Source organism: Phymastichus coffea, unplaced genomic scaffold (genome assembly GCF_024137745.1).
Source record: "Phymastichus coffea isolate CEN01 unplaced genomic scaffold, Cenicafe_Pcof_1.1 PCOF00218, whole genome shotgun sequence".
NCBI classification, from domain to species: Eukaryota; Metazoa; Arthropoda; class Insecta; order Hymenoptera; family Eulophidae; genus Phymastichus; species Phymastichus coffea.
This window is the reverse complement of record NW_026707029.1, coordinates 24,104-41,896: the sequence shown is the minus strand read 5'-3', so window position 1 is coordinate 41,896 and position 17,793 is coordinate 24,104. Positions and strand designations below refer to the sequence as shown.

General features: G+C 33.4%; 3 protein-coding genes across 6 annotated transcripts; 1 reads left to right on the top strand and 2 right to left on the bottom strand.

The window, feature by feature from the left end:
• Nucleotides 1-996: 996 nt before the first annotated feature.
• LOC131674169 (histone H1-like) lies at nucleotides 997-1,949 on the bottom strand. The gene has a single exon (XM_058952676.1). The coding sequence runs from the start codon at nucleotides 1,885-1,887 to the stop codon at nucleotides 1,216-1,218; it is 672 nt and encodes a 223-aa protein (XP_058808659.1). The 5' UTR covers nucleotides 1,888-1,949; the 3' UTR covers nucleotides 997-1,215.
• Nucleotides 1,950-4,362: 2,413 nt separating this feature from the next.
• Nucleotides 4,363-13,944, bottom strand: LOC131674192 (E3 ubiquitin-protein ligase KCMF1). Of its 3 annotated transcripts, XM_058952706.1 has the most exons (9): nucleotides 13,452-13,944; nucleotides 12,768-12,935; nucleotides 11,990-12,129; nucleotides 10,228-10,424; nucleotides 9,938-10,148; nucleotides 9,621-9,832; nucleotides 8,676-9,183; nucleotides 8,060-8,090; nucleotides 7,326-7,462 (listed from the first exon to the last, which is right to left on the bottom strand). In XM_058952706.1, the coding sequence occupies exons 1-8, from the start codon at nucleotides 13,465-13,467 to the stop codon at nucleotides 8,079-8,081; spliced, it is 1,464 nt and encodes a 487-aa protein (XP_058808689.1). In that variant the 5' UTR covers nucleotides 13,468-13,944; the 3' UTR covers nucleotides 7,326-7,462; nucleotides 8,060-8,078. The 3 variants fall into 3 exon arrangements, with proteins under 3 accessions (XP_058808688.1, XP_058808687.1, XP_058808689.1); XM_058952705.1 differs by lacking the exon at nucleotides 8,060-8,090 and having other exon boundaries at nucleotides 4,363-7,462; nucleotides 9,944-10,148; nucleotides 13,452-13,942; XM_058952704.1 differs by lacking the exon at nucleotides 8,060-8,090 and having other exon boundaries at nucleotides 4,364-7,462; nucleotides 13,452-13,938.
• A 521-nt stretch (nucleotides 13,945-14,465) lies between these two features.
• LOC131674185 (probable serine hydrolase) lies at nucleotides 14,466-17,335 on the top strand. 2 transcript variants are annotated; one of them, XM_058952696.1, is made up of 6 exons: nucleotides 14,466-14,602; nucleotides 14,699-14,939; nucleotides 15,015-15,059; nucleotides 15,880-16,115; nucleotides 16,352-16,699; nucleotides 16,780-17,335. In XM_058952696.1, the coding sequence occupies exons 2-6, from the start codon at nucleotides 14,888-14,890 to the stop codon at nucleotides 17,032-17,034; spliced, it is 936 nt and encodes a 311-aa protein (XP_058808679.1). In that variant the 5' UTR covers nucleotides 14,466-14,602; nucleotides 14,699-14,887; the 3' UTR covers nucleotides 17,035-17,335. The 2 variants fall into 2 exon arrangements, with proteins under 2 accessions (XP_058808679.1, XP_058808678.1); XM_058952695.1 differs by lacking the exon at nucleotides 15,880-16,115 and adding an exon at nucleotides 15,203-15,438.
• The last annotated feature ends 458 nt before the right edge of the window (nucleotides 17,336-17,793 follow it).

Here is a 17,793-nt window from a genome sequence, read left to right as displayed (position 1 = left end):
AACTAAGAAGTTGGTTTATTTCATCTAAATTCTGTTAAATTCTTCTCTGCAGAGTCCAACTCAACAGTAAATGAAAATCAATTTAAAAAATCGTTTTAAAAACTTTGATTATTAAGCGAACAAATTATTTCTGATTTATTTAATTATGTTTAATAACTTTTTAGCTATGTTCGTATAATCGAATTATATTTCTCATATATTCGATAGCCCTCTGTTCAAATCATCAGACTTCGAAGACAACTGATGGTGAGTCAGAGGGGTCTCCCTCAATTTCCATCAAGAAGAAAGCTAAATGGACCACGACAGACTATCTGAACAGTGAAGATATCAGGTATAGACGAAACGTCAACTCGACTAACTTGATGCGCCGTTAACACGAGTCTGTCGACACCTTCCACCTGGATCTATAACATTTCTTACATCAGCAAATGCGTCAAGATAGATATTAAGGACGTCATTATTTGTGAATGTTGGATTTTATAGTCATATTAATTATTATACATCAAGATTTAAACTTTTTGAACCAACGGTTACTACTAATCAAGTAAATTTAAACTTTACTTAATTAATATTAAATTAAAAGCCGTGCATTAATACGGAATGGATGAAATTGAATCAAATAGTAAATGCATTAAAAGAAAAATTGTCAAAAATTTATAATCGTAGTTTGTTAGGTCCGAAAAAAATATTGATTTTAAATAAATAATTTATATTTAAAATCATTCATTTAATTAAATTAAAAATTTCACTAAATTGTCTTTCATATTCATGTCATTGAAAGTATAGATTGTAAAATATACATACATGCATTTGTGAACACGTCATTTGTATAATTGTGAATAATTTTTGTTTTTTTAGCAATATTTTATTATGTTTAAGAGATAAATTTATCTATGTAAAATCATAATCAGAGACTTTAATGCGGGGAAGGGAAGTATGAACGTTTAAACTAAATGATGTATTGGTTGAACATAACAAATGCCATTTTTTGCAGTTTTATTTTTTATTAATAAAAATTGTATAAGCGTAACAATTTTTATTTGTCGCATTATTTTTTCTAATAAATACTGGTTGGATTAAATTACTTGCAGACAAGATTAAGACAATGATGAATTGCTTGTTATACATCAAATGATATGGTGGCCCTGAAAAGGGCCGTTTATTTATATAGTCCTAAAAAGGACTGATTAAAGAGAACAGGGAATGCTAGAAGATTTACTTTTTAGGAGCAGCTTTAGCCTTCGGTGTTGCGGCTTTCTTTGCTTTGGGTGCTTTGGGTTTTGTTGGTGTCTTTGCAGTTTTTGTTTTAACAGGTTTAGCAGCTTTGGGTTTAATTGGAGCTTTCTTCATTGCAGCTGGTTTCTTTGCTGCTGCCGGCTTCTTAGCAGCTATTGGTTTTTTTGTTGTACCTTCCTTGGATTTAGTTATTGTTTTAACTTTTTTAGTTGCTGCAGGTTTTTTAGCGGCAATTGATTTCTTAGCTGTCGCCGCTGCTGCTGCTGCTATTACTGGCTTTTTAACAACTTTTTTCTTCTCACCCTCAGGCTTGGTAACAAGCTTGAATGAACCCGAAGCACCGGTGCCCTTAGTTTGAACAATAGTTTTCTTGGCAACAGCAGATTTGATGTATTTCTTGATAAAGGTAGATTGCTTATCGACATCAATCTTGTAGTTGCCAGCAATATACTTTTTGATAGCCTTTAGCGAAGACCCCTTTTTTTCCTTCAGAGCGACGATGGCTGCATTTACCATCTCACCAGTTGGTGGATGGTTCGGTTTAGTTGCTGGTTTTTTAACTCCTGCGGCCTTTTTAGAAGCCTTGGTTTTTTTGGATGAAGTCTGGGCCACAGGGACCTCAGCTGCTGGAGCTACTGATGTTTCAGTCATGATGAACGAAGTAGTTAGTTTTGCTGCTGCTAACGTGGCTGCTACAAACTGTGTCGAGTCACGACTTTCTCGTTCGTTTTAAACTGGGCGCGCGGACGTCGGAGAGAGACTCTCTGGGAACAGACCCACGCGCGCATACTTTTCGCGTGCATATTGTTACTTTCTTTTCACGTTCTCGATCGAATAACAATAGAATTATATTAATATCCTAATGATTTATTATAAATTCTGAAAGCTACATATTCCTTTAACAGTCTATGTTAAAAATAATTTCCTTGATTGCTATTACCAAAAAGAAAAAGATTAGTTTCATAACAATCGCCAATGGTCCATCGTAGTAGTTTTATGATTAAACATTAAATTAATTACAAATAGACAGTTCTATTCTACTTGTTGATATTATTTTGTGAAAGATTAAGCCTTAATCTGTCGATTACGTAATTTTCATATTTTCTAGCACCTTGATTGTAGAATAATTTTATAAGTTTTTATGATCGTATTGGCGGTAATTTGTAGCTCTAACAACCACTCTATAGTTCCACTTATAGACTGCATTGTGACTTAACAAAAATGTTCATCCTTGAAAATCATTGAAAGGTTTACAAAATTATATTTCTATCGTGAGTTTTATTGTTTTAAACAAGAGCTTTCTGAAATAATCATGTTTCTAGACTCGAAATCCAGATAACCAGTTGATTTTTCCTGTTTGTAGTGCGTTATTTGTAGTAACTGTGTATAAAAATAGCAAACATAAATAATACACTTAATTTTTTTTGGAACAACAAATACATTATGTTCCAGTATTTTTTATTGTTTATACTAATACTATTTTGAATACATTACAAATACCAATTTAATAAATTATTCGAAATTCTCAAAGGAACTGTTTGAAATGAGCTTTGTTGGATGTGAATGGATGAACATTAATAATTCTATATAATCAACTCGATATTTTGATATTAAATTTATGTTTGCAATTGAAAAATGATAAATTTGCTCTACGAAAAATTTAAATCGATACATTCCGTCTGTCTACTTTCCACATTGTTCCAAATGATTTTCATGTCTTTTAGGAGTCACTGAAAAGAGATGTCATCAAACACGGCTTGCCGTGATCGAATTTCTTGCAAAGCTGGGATAGAAAAAAGAAATTTTAATTGTTGCCAAGTTTATTCATTACTCAGTCAACGTTAGCTGATCTGTTATTGGAATTTTTTTTCGCAAAGAAACAACTACCTTATTGTTCGTGATTCAACGCCATCGCAGAGGCGTACTAATTCTTCAGCTTTTTGCTATATCTATGTATCAGTCTGCACGGCAGCCATATTTCAGGATGCTGTAAATAGTTTTTTGAGGATTAGTATTGATGTCTGGTTGAAAATGACTAACCCGCATCCCGCGGTTTATTGATCTTTCGATACTATTTTCATATCTTCGCGTATTATGATCTCCATCGTAGACCTGACGTAGCCAATGTATATTTCCACATTTTAATCATGTTTAGGGGCATAACTAGCATCTTTCAACTTTTCAATCTGATCGCTTATTTATTATTCCGTGTTTGATCACGTTGTATAATTGACCTATGATAAATGACACTTTATTTAATTAATATACGCGTATAAAGATTACCGCATACAGAAAAAAGGATTATAAATTACTAAAGTTACTGAATGTGAGTATAGAGCGTGCGAAACTGCTTTTCTCAGTAATTTATAATACGAAGATAGACGCTTAAATGTGGTTCAACTAAACTCTAGGGACGTTGTAGTTATCTCCGTCTCTTTGCCGGGTTTTGTTTTTAGATTGTAGTTATGAAAGATGCCATGAAAATCCAGGTGTGTAAAGAAGCTGCTCTCTCCTACTATATTCAGAACTCAATGCCCGTCTTGTACTTTCGTTCAATCAATGTGAACAGTAAATATCCAAACGAAGAAATATTAATTGCAATTAATTTTTAGTTATTAGTTCTATAAAAATAATGTATAAATAAATTTTTTTAACAGCCCGTGCGAAAATTCCGACTACGCGACACACTCGACAAAAAACGTGTGCTCAAATTCGAGCTTTTCACGCTCTGTTTTGAAAAATGCGGTATCGCAATATATTATAATCTCTTTGAAACACATAGTTCTATATTTTAAGTCATTCTCTTCTTAGCATTAATTTACTGTAGTTATAAAATTTGTTAAAATGAACTAGATTATACAGTAAAATTGTAACTTATTTGAACGTTTAATGATTTCTTAATTAATTTTATATTTCATCCAAAGTTTGAGCTCAACTTGAGGATATTAAATAATCCAGAAACTGTTTTATTTTATGAATAATCATACGAGACTTTATCAATTTAATTACTACTAAGAAATATTAATTTTTTCGTTTATTGATTTCCTCACTTGAATGTGAAAAATGGAGAATTTTACTTATTTAACGTAGATATATAAGTTATTAATAAGATTATATTTATTTTTTATTTTATCATCATAAGAACAACTTGAATAAATAACGTTTAACTTAAAAATTATACTTTTGATCACGATATCTTTCTTAAACACAGCAGCAAATGCAATGCTCTTACAAGTATGCGTACAACGAGAAACGTTCAAAGCATATGAACAAGATTCTCCCGGAATAGAAATATTTGAAAATTGCTAAAATTTAATAACAAAGAAATGAGAGATTGCTGAGTCTCAATAAAGCATAAAAAATTGTGACAATAGGAGCATTGTTACAGTAAAATACATTTTCCTAGTAAGGCGCGTTGGATAAAAAGAGAAGTAAAAGAATTACAATGATTTATTTAGAAATAAAGATGTCGTAAAAATGTATAAAAGAAGAAAAGAAATGATGAAAACGACACTCTCAAAAGTTGATTCAAAGATTTTCTTTAAATTTCCATTACATTCTGCATTAGAGGCATATTATAACACAAATAATACAACTAAACACGATTTACAAGTTTAATCGTTATCGTTATTATGTATAAGAATTGTCGCGATCAAAGTTTTTTGCAGTGTGTTCGGTATGTTAAAATTATGTGTTGAAAAAAAACGCTGCTTTCTTTTGCGCGTTTTTCACTTTATTTCTTATATTTTTAAACATGCTTTTTATCTCCGCTGTATATAAGGAAACACACGCTTGCTTATAACCGTGATCATCGACTTTACCCACAAGAAAAATCAGCGACCTGGTAGATTTACTTTGTTATTTGCTTACTTTTTTTAATTTTCACTGCTAATAAGACGTCCTTTGTGTCTGTTATACGAGTAATGCTATGTGAGACGTGTGTACCGCGCTTCAATCTCTCTTTCATTTAAAAATATGTACAGAAAGAAAACAAAAAAATTATATGTATAGTACGAGTTATTTGACGTATCAGCTCATCATCCGTCCTCGTATATATAATTCTCACAGAATAATCGCCTTCACCCTTGAAAATTTACAAAGCTATTATATCTCTCGCACTCGTCGACTTTGTTTTTCTTTCTTTCAGTTTCTTTCTTTCTCGACAACCTCCGACGTACTCTACTTGATCTCATAGTATACGCGGTGTGTGTATTGTACATGTGTTGTTACTTTCGAAAAAATGTTAACTTTTGTCGCCGAGCACCTTTTAAAATTTGCGCACAGTAGCCCCTTCCGAGTATAGAAAACAGGATCGCCACGGATTCTTCCGTCGTTTACAAACACATTTATTATATAAAAGTTTGCGTATCATGTCTTTCTCTCCTCTTGAATATTTTCTCTTTTATACAATATAAAATTTTACAACGTTTTTTTTTCCATTTTGTTAATTTGCATGGGTTCGTTGATTAGAATGAAACGCTAAAAAATTGAGTCTTGTCTTGTTCTGTTCGCAATTTGAGAGCGCAACTTTAAAAGACGCTGGCTTTCGTTAATCTTGTACATAAAGTAAAACTAGCTATTAAGAGTTTGAAATAAGAAACTTGTTATAACAATTTTTTTCAGAATAAAAGACTTATTATTTTATTTTTGTTAAACGATCATTAATCATTATACTCTTGGTAGGAAGTGTATGCGTGTTATTGTATATTACAACAGGGAACGCACAAACTGATTGCGCGAAATTTGTTTCTGTTTTGTTCTCCTTCATCAACTATCTAGTTTTACAAGCTTTAGCATTAATATTATATTGATATTTGATACGTTAATAACGACGTTGTCAGTGACGAATAAAAACTGCTGTTTTTAATAAATGGTCTAGTAATGATTAATCCGTAAATAATAGCATGAAAAAGATGGGGCTACTGTTGTTACTTGGCGGATATTGCGCTATCGAAAAAAGGAGCAAAATTATTGATCGTGCTAAACATCTCTTGTAATCACATTCACACACTCGAATCACAATAATTCTATTCCTGCAAACGAGATTTTTCTTTTATTTATTAAAAATTATATACGCATCGAGGCAGGGCAGAAGGAAAAGTGAAAAAGAGAGAAAGAACAAAGGAAGTGAGACTAAAAGGACAACTTCTGCATCATTACGTTATTTTGGTCAGGGGCAGAGAGACAACCAACTACTTAATCTTTTTTTATCCACAGCGTGATTGTATTGACATATACGTTTGAACTTTGCAATTTTGAACAAAGTGTACATTTAAAAGTTATTTTTTTCATATAAGAATTTTACAAAATATACGTGGAGGTGTAAGCATGTAATGAAGGTTTTATCAATGACGATCAATAGGTAAAAAGTGGCATTACCGAGCTCGTGGCACTCGAATACAGGTAATTGATATTATTAATAAGATAAGCAAATAATCAGTGTTCTACTAATTTATAACTGAAAGAATATAAAATAAAACTATGTAACGTATCAGAAAAAAAACTTGTGTAAGCGTGGATGACAAAGCGGGAAAAAGATATCCGAAAATAGGCGAATAAAAGAAATAATAATTAAACGATAGTAAATTAGTGTATATTTGTTTTAGAAGAATGCAAAAAAAGGAAGAAAAACCAAACACAGTTGTGAATTTTTAGCAATCGATTATTATACAACACGCCAAAGTCGCTGTATCACCCTTACGTGTATCACGTTTTTATGACTCGCTTTCTCTGATTCGCCGTTTCGCTACAATATAATAGTAATAATTGTTCGCGCAAGTGTATGCATGACAATAATAACAATAATGACGACAGGTGTGTCTAAACAGATGCTCTAGGACTAGTGTGCTAAGTGAGTTTTATCTCTTAATAAACGTCTCTGTCTCTCTCTCTCGCTCACTCTCTTTCTCTCTCGCTCACTCATTCTTTCTCTAAGGATGGGAAGGTAGGACTGGAGGAGGCTGAAGGAAGTGGAAGGACATACGTGAAACGATGAGGAGGAGTTGGAGTAGGTGAAGGAACAGGAAGAGGATGATAAAAGTTAGTGCGGAGGCGGCGGCTCCGTCGACTGATTTCGCCCGTCGACAGTCCTCACTGGCTTCCGGCGCGACTGAGCTGCGCTGTTTCCGCGCTGTGGGTATGCCGCCACGGCCGCTGTTGGCACACCTATCTGTTGCCTGATCGTACCGGTGCCGGTATTCCTTATTGGCAGTGGCTGCTGCAATACCTACAACATATCAGCATTTTTTGTGGTTTACGTCAGACTCTTTGAAATGTTTCGATTGATACAATTTTTTCAACTATGATATAACAAATGTGTGCTTCGAATTTGTTCTAAATAAATGATTCCACAGCAATATCAGGCTTTTTTCAAAAGCTTTATTGAAAATTCAGGAGCTTTTAAAGTTCGATTATTATTTTCTTTGGTTAAAATACTGGATTGAAGAGACATATTTTGATAAATAGTTTTATTTAACTTCTAACGTCATTGCATTATATTTTACTATATGTACACACATACATTTATCACGTGAAAAATCGAGGATACTTTTTTCAAGTACGAACTTTTCAGTTCATGAATTCAACAATGATGTTATATTTATTATATTGATACACATACAATGTATGAAAATATTTTTTGTTAAATTTAATTGCTTCTTATGTCTTATGATTCTAATAGTTTAGACAGTTTCAATTTTTTATGTGTTTATTAATGCATGTAAGTTTACTGACGTGTGTGAACGACACTGCAATCTAGTTTCTAATTTGCGCAAAATTAAAAATGATGGCAGAAAAAAACTAAAAAAACTAAAGAAAATCAAACCTGTTTGCAATGCAGATTTTCAGGAAAGATGCTAAAAGATAAAAAGTCTATTTTAAATTTCATGTAACTTAATTTTTTTTATTCAACTAAAGCATTATTCAAAACAGTGGTTTCAAATAGCAAATGAGTGCGCAGATACAGTATAGATAGTTCAATCATCTCAACTTTGATAATTGACATATTCTTTAGATTCCCACAAATGAACATCTTACATTAAAAGTAATTTTGAATAAAATTAAAAGTAACGCCTACTATAAATCTCGATTAATATTGAATTTGAAACAAAATTGAATTTGTGAAACGTGTAACGTTTAGTGTGCAAAGAACAGAGGTAGTTGAAACAATAATTTTAGGACAAAATCAGTGAAAATTAATTTTGCAGTAATGATTCATAAAATAAATTTCTTGGCATGTCTATATCAGTAAGATAGTATCTATTGGACATTCAAAAATTATGCAAAACTTTGTATTATTCATGTACTTTCACATCAAGAATTACAAAAGAAAAATAAACACTTGGCTAAACTATTCATATCTCTAATTAAAAGTGAATAGAAATTAATAAAGTCAGGACTGCACGATTAATTATATAATACAAGCAAAAAATGAAACTCACCAGTGATTGAGGTATGACGTGCATTAGTGTTTGTACGACTGGCGTCGTGCTTTGAGTTGTGACAGTAGCAGCTGCTGCTGCAGCAGCAGCAGAATTTGGATTCGCCGGTAAACCTTGACTGGCTGGCGACGCCGCGGCCTGATGCTGTTGCTGTTGCGTTGCACTCTGTTTGCTAATTACACTGTTGCCCTGTTGCTGCTCTCTTTTACTACCATCTTGTGACTTTTTCAACGATGCCTGCTGCTGTTGATGTTGTTGTTGTTGGTTGGAAGTTGTCGAAGACGACGAGGCACTGGTGGCATTCGGCGTCTCGGGACTACTCATTGCCGTGGATACACTTGAGGCAGGCGTCGGCGCACTCGAAGCTACCTGCTGCTGAGATAAGGTCAGATCCGGCAATGCTTCTACCAATGTGCTCACCACTAACTCGCGCGTAAATAGACTACGATTTGCACTTTCCCTTTCGATGCTCTGTAACTGCGAGTCGGATGGTGTACTCGCTATGCATCTGTAATTTACAAATTGCAGTGTATTAGATAATGTTTGATTTTCTGATAAGAGTTTGCAAACTGAATCTACTTATATTTTTAATTTAAAAGTTAACAGTATTATTACTTATTTATATGTTACTCTGATTCCAGCATTTTTTTGAAATTATTAAAATTTGACACTATTATTCACTGAAATCGCAATAGGTAGAATAAAAACAAAACTGAATACAAAACAATTTTTTTGCGAAAACAGTCAGTATAAATCTAAAATTCTAATTGGCCATTTACAACAGGCTATTCTTCTTAGAAGTACAGTACTCTATGCTTTTCTTTATTTAAACATGTGTAGCGCTATTGCGCATGACACGTCGCAACGTTAAGAAAAGGTCATCACGGAGAGAGTATAGTTGTAGAAGCTTTAATGTTGCTGCAAGAAAGAAAGATATAAGCTTACCGAGGTAACAGAAACATAGAATTCTGTGCATTCGATGCCGATACACTGGATGGATTGGCAGAGCTGGCAACGTTATTGTTATTAGCCGCATTGCTGGGTACAACGCTAGACATAGTGCTCGAGTGATTTCCACTGCTGCTTGCCCCGCCGGCAACTGAGCCGATCACTTGAGTCTGTCGCTTTGGCAATCGTTCTAATTGTTGCCTCGCAGCCTATAAACAAACGCAACGATGTACCGTCAAACGTTATATTCTATCGACTCATCTTTTTGGATGTACAAGGACACGATGAGAACAAAAAATAGTAAAACAATTTACTCTGACTTGTTGACGTTCGATCTGTAATTGCATTTGTAATTGTTGTAACTGCGATGGCGCAGATGAGCTCTGAACGGCACTTCCACTACCAGAACCACTTGCTCCAGTTCTTCTAACTCCAGACAACTGTGACAGCAATTCGGCGATTGGATCAATCCCTTCTCTACTACTAGGACTGAGTCCGCCAGAAGAATTGAAATGCATGTTGGACCTGTAACCCAGTCAAAGTAAATACGTTAAAGTTCCACTCGTTTATATTATGCCATTATATAAGCTCAATATGTATGTACCTGCGACTTCTAGATGAACCAACACCTCGAGCTGTGTGAGGTATTCGGCGTACACTAGATCGATTAGAAGCTGAATCGTCAAGAAAAGTTATTAAATCTCTAGGTCCGCTACGATGCTCTAAAGTTAAATGACCGGCAATATCATCAGTGGCCAAATTTGGCTCGCCACTAGGTAGATACGCGCATACCGGACAAATCTGAAATTTTTGTAATTCAGACAATTACATATAATATGTAAGAAGTTGTAGGTCAACATTTTTAATCTATCATTTTGATACTTTAAAAAATTAATCTTTCAAAACAAAAATATGTCTAATATTAATATGCCATGTTACTTAACCAATAAAATAAATTTTCTGCTTCATTCTAATTGAATGGTACTAATTGAATAATATATTAATAACTAATAATAATATTCGAAATTTGAATTGATTTTTTCATTTAAAATTAGTGAAAATAGGCTTATGTAAAGAAAGAAAATACTTTAATTTGATGTTATTAATAGTAGCATGATGGCCTACTATTTTAATAACACAAACATAAAATTCGTTAATTAAACTTTATTCGCAAAATAAAATTAAAAGGGACACCCGAAAAATTTATTGCAGCAAGCTTTAATTTTATGAATACCAAATTAAATTTGAAACTTTTTAAAACTTATAAATTTGGTTATGTATGGTGCTTAATATTTAATCAAGTTGACACATGGTAATGCTCTCTTGTTTTCAATTGTTATCAAGTAAAAAACTTCATTACAACATCAAGCAAATTTCATTCAAAAATTTGTTTCTTTGTTTTTAGCATTTGAATCTGTCAACGTTATTGTGTGACAAATCGATCGTTGATAAAGCGTCGGAGAAAAAAAAAGCTCTTTCTCCTCAAATATAGGAAACGTGTAGACATCAGTAGTTATTCTGGAACAACCACTATATAAGCTTACCAACAAGCTACTGGCCTATGGATTCCTTATGTGTGTCATTTTTATTAAAAATAATAATCTCGTTACTCCCTTATTTTCTTCTCTTGCGTATAAAATTCAACATTTCGGGACTCGTAAAAAAAAAATACGTACCGAGAATAAGATACGAGTGATGCGCCTAGAAGAAAACACTTAGTAAGTTAAATCGAGAGACTAACTTTCACGTACCTCAGGTCGGCATTCGTGTGCCTATAGTCGCTTAAGAATTTGCTCACCTATGTTTAAGATTTAGTAGATTACCTAACTAGTGCGTGAAAGTAGAATCTTATCTCGTGTGAGGTTTACACCCGAGCAAAGCAAGGATGGAAAAGCACAGAAGACAAGAATATCTTTTCCATACATATTTGGCAATGTACTATTCTGTATAAAAATTATCATTCTATAATTTAACTTTATTAAAACTGAATCAAAATTTAATTATATATTTTTTAATTTAATTTAAAAGTTTTGTGATGGTGGGCAATAGTTTATTCTTATTATAAAATTTTTTTTTTCTGCAATCGAATTAAAATAAGAGTATCTGTCATTCAAAACAAAAATTCATGTCCTAGAACAACTATTAACACCTACGTATTTTCTATGCTTGAGGAGGAAGGGTATTTTCCTTTCCACATTTTTCCAATGGTCCATTTTTCATACCACGATGTTGACAGACCTGAATGTTCTCACACTTGTGTATACATATAATCATTCCACACTATTTAATTAAAAAAATTGTTTTATAATAAAGTTTTTGTAATAAATAATCTTTGATCTATAGTTGAAAAACAATAATCAACATACCACTTCAAATGAAGTATCGGGATGATCTGCAGAAACATGTTCCTGCAAAGTTGTTTCTGTAAATCCCATCCTTGTGCAGTATGGACAAGTCAAAGATTGAGGTTGCTCAATGCTCACTCCTTCTCCTCCATAATATAGTTCTAGTATTGATTAAAAAAATAAATCATTGAATTGATTAGACACATTTAATCATACATATTAATAGTTAAATTAATTTATTTTTAAGAAAAATAAAATTAATTTATGATTATTAATAGTTCCATGGTTTTTATGTTTTAAAAACATCAACTTTCAAATACATTGTAAGAACATTTATTCACAAAGGTAGCATAAATTTTTAATAAATATATACATAAAGGAATATGCACACACAATCAACAACTATACTCCATTAGTTTTTTCCAGCATTTGAGAAAAAAGAAAGGAATAAAAACCAAAAACAAGTTTCTAAAACAAGTATCTTTATAACATAAATTCCCAGAGAAAGATGGAAAAAGGCCAGAAAAACTTGGTCCATGGCACAAGCATGCAAACATTGGAAAGTTGCCAAAAGTAAAATACTTCAGGAGCACAAAGATATAGCAAATCAACATCTTTTGTATGTAAAAAGTACAGAAGTATTAAAGGAAAATGTACGAAACAAGTATATTGTAAAAAGTGAAATCCCTGAGCTATTAAACATATCTTATAAACTCTACAAATAATTATTGAATTTTCAAGTAGCATCAAGTGAAATTTAACATTTGCAATCTGTGCTATAAATCTAAAGAACGCTTACCAAAATCTGATCTTGTGAGAATGCATTGCATAGGATGATCAGCGAGATGACGAGTGGTACTAGCACCAGCCTCATAGCAACTGGCACACAAATCATAATCATAGCACACTAGGCACTTGTATCTGCGACCCCTAAAATTTCCTTTCATACAGGAGTCACAGCTTACCCCTGTAAAGCAAAAATCACCATCAACATCATAATTATTATTATTATTATTGTCTCAAGCAGGCCAGGGCCAAAAAATTGGAGCAGTGTTCTGTACACTGTTGTTGAGTGTTGCAGACCAATGTTGATCTCAGTAGAAAGAATTAAAACTTTAGTATTGCAATACATCGAGATTCCAGTAAAGCAAGCAATTAAATCAAGTGGAAAATAGTAAAAAAAAACGCGAGCCTCTCAATTTCCTGGTTGATAGCGTGCTGCCATCTGGTCTCTGACATCAGCCTAAGAGCAGCAGCAGCACTCTTTCTCCCTGGCCCTGTTTTCATAATCACGCGATGCCCCATCCATCTTAACAATAATTTTTCCTCCAGGAGTTGACAATTCTAAGAGCGAGAAAGATGGAGGCTTCGCGCGATGGCTGTACAAGGCAAAGAGAGAGACACGGAGAAAGGCATTTACTCTCTTTCTTGCTCTCTCTTGCTCGTTCTTGCAGTCTGATCGCGGGGTTGGCTTTTTACGTACCATCATGTCGACTCATTTTCTGTAGAGACTATCATATACGCTAGCGATGCTCGCGGGCGGCAGCTCCTTGTCGTGGCACAAAGCACTTTTATGAAAACTGTCTTTCTCTGCCCCAGTGTACTCTTTCGTTCTCTCTCTCTCTCTCTCTCTCTCTCTCTCTCTCTCTCTCTCTCTCTCTCTCTCTCTCTCTCTCTCTCTCTCTCTCTCTGTCTGTCTGTCTGTCTGTCTGTCTGTCTGTCTCTCTCTCTCTCTCTTGATTCTTGGGCAGCCAGCGCTTGCTCACACACTCGCGACGATTCGGAGCACAGCGCACGCGACGTCGTCGTCAGGAACTGCCTGTGAGCATACGTGTACGCAGGATACGATGTACATAGATACAAGAAAGAGAAGCTCGATTAATGCGCTCCTTGCTCGCTCGACTAGCGGATCTTCTCGATGAATCTCCCGACTCCCAGACAGAGATCGACACTGCACACTCGCGACGGGAGAAACGGAGATAACCTACGTCATGGACTTGCAGCTTGTTGATACGTCATTGTAGAGGGTCGACACAACTTGCGAATTTTGAATTAATGAATCGCATTGTTGTTACACGCGTGAATGTTAATTAACAGACAGGAAATATAATCACCTCGAATGCTATTTGTTGTTGCGATAACGATTGTGTACTCACCAACGAATTTATGAACTTAGAATTTAATAACTGGAGCTTGCTTTATCGACTGAGCTTATGATAAGAATTTGAAAGTTCATTCGAAAAAATAAATAATTTGTAAAATCGACGCTTTGGTTATTTACATTGAATCGTGAGTAAATAGGTTCAATAAAATTTAACATTCAAATTAATATCCAGGATGGCTAAGCTTTTAGCTTGATAAACAATTCATTCGAAAAAATTTAAAGCACAAATTTTTAATAACGAATATATACTCCATTGGTAAGTTAGAAATCGTTAAACGCCTATCTGCAACGTCATAGACCGTGTCGTATCAATGTCCGTCACTCGGTACAAATAAATTGCACAGGGAGCTAGAAGAGTTCTCATAACGTAACCGTTTTAAACTAATTGCTTCCTTTTTTAGTTGATTGCATATTCAAATTATTTCTATAGCCTGTTAATTCGCTGAAAGAGACTGAATTTACACGATATAGTAAGTTTCTATATCTGTAATTTTTAATTATAAGAGTGAAATTTATCAATAATACTATGAAATTTATTGGTTGCAATTATACCTGATCAACTGCAGGTAATCATCAGCAAAAAGATCGTCTGCAATTGCACGCTACCCTCATCGATACCACTTGAAGTGGCAGCTAAAAATTGGAATAATTATTACCTAATTGACTTTCACCGTGACAAAGCAGTTTTTACGGTGTTTGAAACAGTCTCCAAAGTATAAGCTCAATCGTTTTTTCTTAACAGACAACGTGCTGACATGAGTTCCTCAAACAATGGCATCGACACTAAATCCCGAAACGGATATCAAAGTAATTACAAGATTCGAATTTACATAAACGTATAGTTGTTTATTATTAATGCTCAATTAATTAATAATTTTTTAGCGTTTGAGGAAGTCCACATTCCAATGCCTTGGGGACACGTTAGTGGTTAGTAATTGCTATATTTAGATTTTTATACATATTTTGTTGACTCAATTATTACAATATAGTCTCTATGTAACTCATAAACAACACATCAAAATTTTTCATTGATTGTCAACGCCTATTATTATATGCTGTGAAAAATGCAGGCATGTGGTATGGTCCAACAAATATACAACCAATAATAGCACTGCATGGATGGCAAGATAATGCAGGAACATTTTGGAATCTTGCACCAATGATGCCAAAAGATATGTCGATCCTTTGTATTGATCTTCCTGGACATGGTCTTTCCTCTCACCTTCCAGATGGGCAAAGTTACTATATATTTTGGGATGGACTTGTTGTTCTACGTAGAATTGTAAAACACTACAAGTGGGACAAGGTTAGATGACGAATTTCAGAGTTTGTGCAAATAAGGGCTGATTAAATGGTGCTAGAGTTCTTGGGAGAAATTATTATTAATTTTTTTGACAGGACTTGCTCCGATATTGTTGAAATTAAAATAATAATGTTTTCTATCAAAACTAAATAATAGGTGTTTATACAGGAAAAATCTATCTTTTTGTTGCTCAGATCAATCATCTTTCATCACATTCTTTTTTCATAAAATGTGTTCCATGACGTGAAGCTATCACCAGAAATTTGAGTATTACTTTAATGGCAAATGTACTGTTATGTTAATTACATATGTTCACTATAGTTTTTATGCAAATTACCAGATTGTATTTCTGTGAATTTAAAAAATATCACAATTAAATTTTATTCATTCATGGAGAAAAAATATGTACAATCTTCCTGCAATAATTAAATTCATTATCCACAGGGAAATGGTGGGGTCCTAAAGAGATACAGCCAATTGTTACATTACATGGTCGACAAGACAATGCAGGAAGCTTTGATAGATTAGTTCCATTGCTACCAAAAAGCTATTCTTATCTCTGCTTGGATTTACCTGGTCATGGTTTCTCTTCGCATTATCCTAATGGCCAATTTTATTATGTACATTGGGAGGGCATAATTCTACTTCGTAGGATTGTAAATCATTACAAATGGAGGAAGGTTAGCCAATGAGCAAAAAAATAAAAATGGCATTTGTTTAAAATTCTATGAAAATTATCGTCAATTTGGAGCAAGTCTACAATTTTTTCTTTTTATTTATTTTAATCATTCAGTTTTCATTAATTTTATTGTTATAAAACTAACTTTGCTATAATTAATTTCATTTTATTCCATAAATAACTATATTTTGTATTTATATTACATACATTTGTTCATAAAAATATTATTTTGTTCAGATAAAACTTTTGGGTCATTCACTTGGAGGTGCAATATCCTTCCTTTATGCAGCTTCCTACCCAAATGAAGTAGAATTTGTGATAAGTTTGGATATAGTCAGTCCTAGTGTAAGAGACATTACAAAAACAGCTACTGTTACGGGCGATCACATCGACAAATTTCTTAAGTTTGAGAAATTAACATTAGATAGCGTGCCTTGTTATGAATATAGTGAAATGATAAAGATCGTCGAAGATGCTTACAAAGGAGGTATTACCAAGGAAAGTGCTGAAATATTAATGAAGAGGGGAATGCAACCGGCGTTAAATCCAGGCAAACATTATTTCAGTAGGGATCCCAGACTAAAAGTAAGTTGTTTTAATCATGTAACAATTTACGAACGATAAATTCATTTTAAGATGGATATACGTTATTATTTATAAAATAGGTATCCATGTTAGGTATGCTCTCTTTGGATTTAGTAATGGCCTATGCATCTCAAATCAAATGTGCTTACATGAACATCAGAGCCAAGCCTGGAATGGAATTCGAACAACCGGAAAATTACCAGAAAGTCTTGGATGTGATTAAATTGGGAGCCAGAAAATTTGAGTATCACGAAGTCGAAGGAACGCATCACGTTCATTTAAACAATCCCGAGCTAGTAGCTCCAGTGATAAATCAATTTCTTGAAAGTTTATAATGATAATTTATATTAGTCGCCGTAGTGGATCGGAATATGGCTTAAGGAAGTTTTAAATTAATGCTAATGGATATGAACTAAGTTGATCCTTTTCTTTTATTGTTAGGTATTTTGGGACGTTTATTATGTATTTATAATTAGAGCGAAACATTGACTCTTTTGATTCCTCTTTTAGTCAAAGAGTTGAAGCTAGTAAATTTATTTAATAATTATTTTAATCTTCCATTGTACAATGCGCATTTTAGTCAGTTTTTTTTACAACGTTTAGCTTCTTACTGTTATTTTTTTAAACAGTAATTGCTTACAATAAAAATTATTAAGAAAAATAAGTTATTTTACGTATTTATTTTCATTTCAACTCCATCCATTTTTCGTAAGACAATACTTCAAAAGGTAGTTTTGCATTATTACTTTTTGCTTTCTAATAATTATTAATAGTAAAATGTATCGATTAAAAAACTCCATATATAGATCATACCTTGAACTAGTAACAAGGAATTACAGCGAGTAATATCGTTGAAAAAAACGTGTTCTTCAAAAGATCATTTTCCGTGCTTAACGGTTGCATGGCAAGTAAAGTAAAAAAGGAAAAAAAGACGGACTACCCGCTATGGCTCAAGGCAGACGATATCTACTATCGCTCTTTACCTACTTTTCATCGTCTTATAATACACGTGTGTGCATTCAAGTTGAACTTTTTTTTTTAATTCTTGAATTTTGCAGTTGTTGGATGAACTCAATAACTAAGCTTAACTTTCT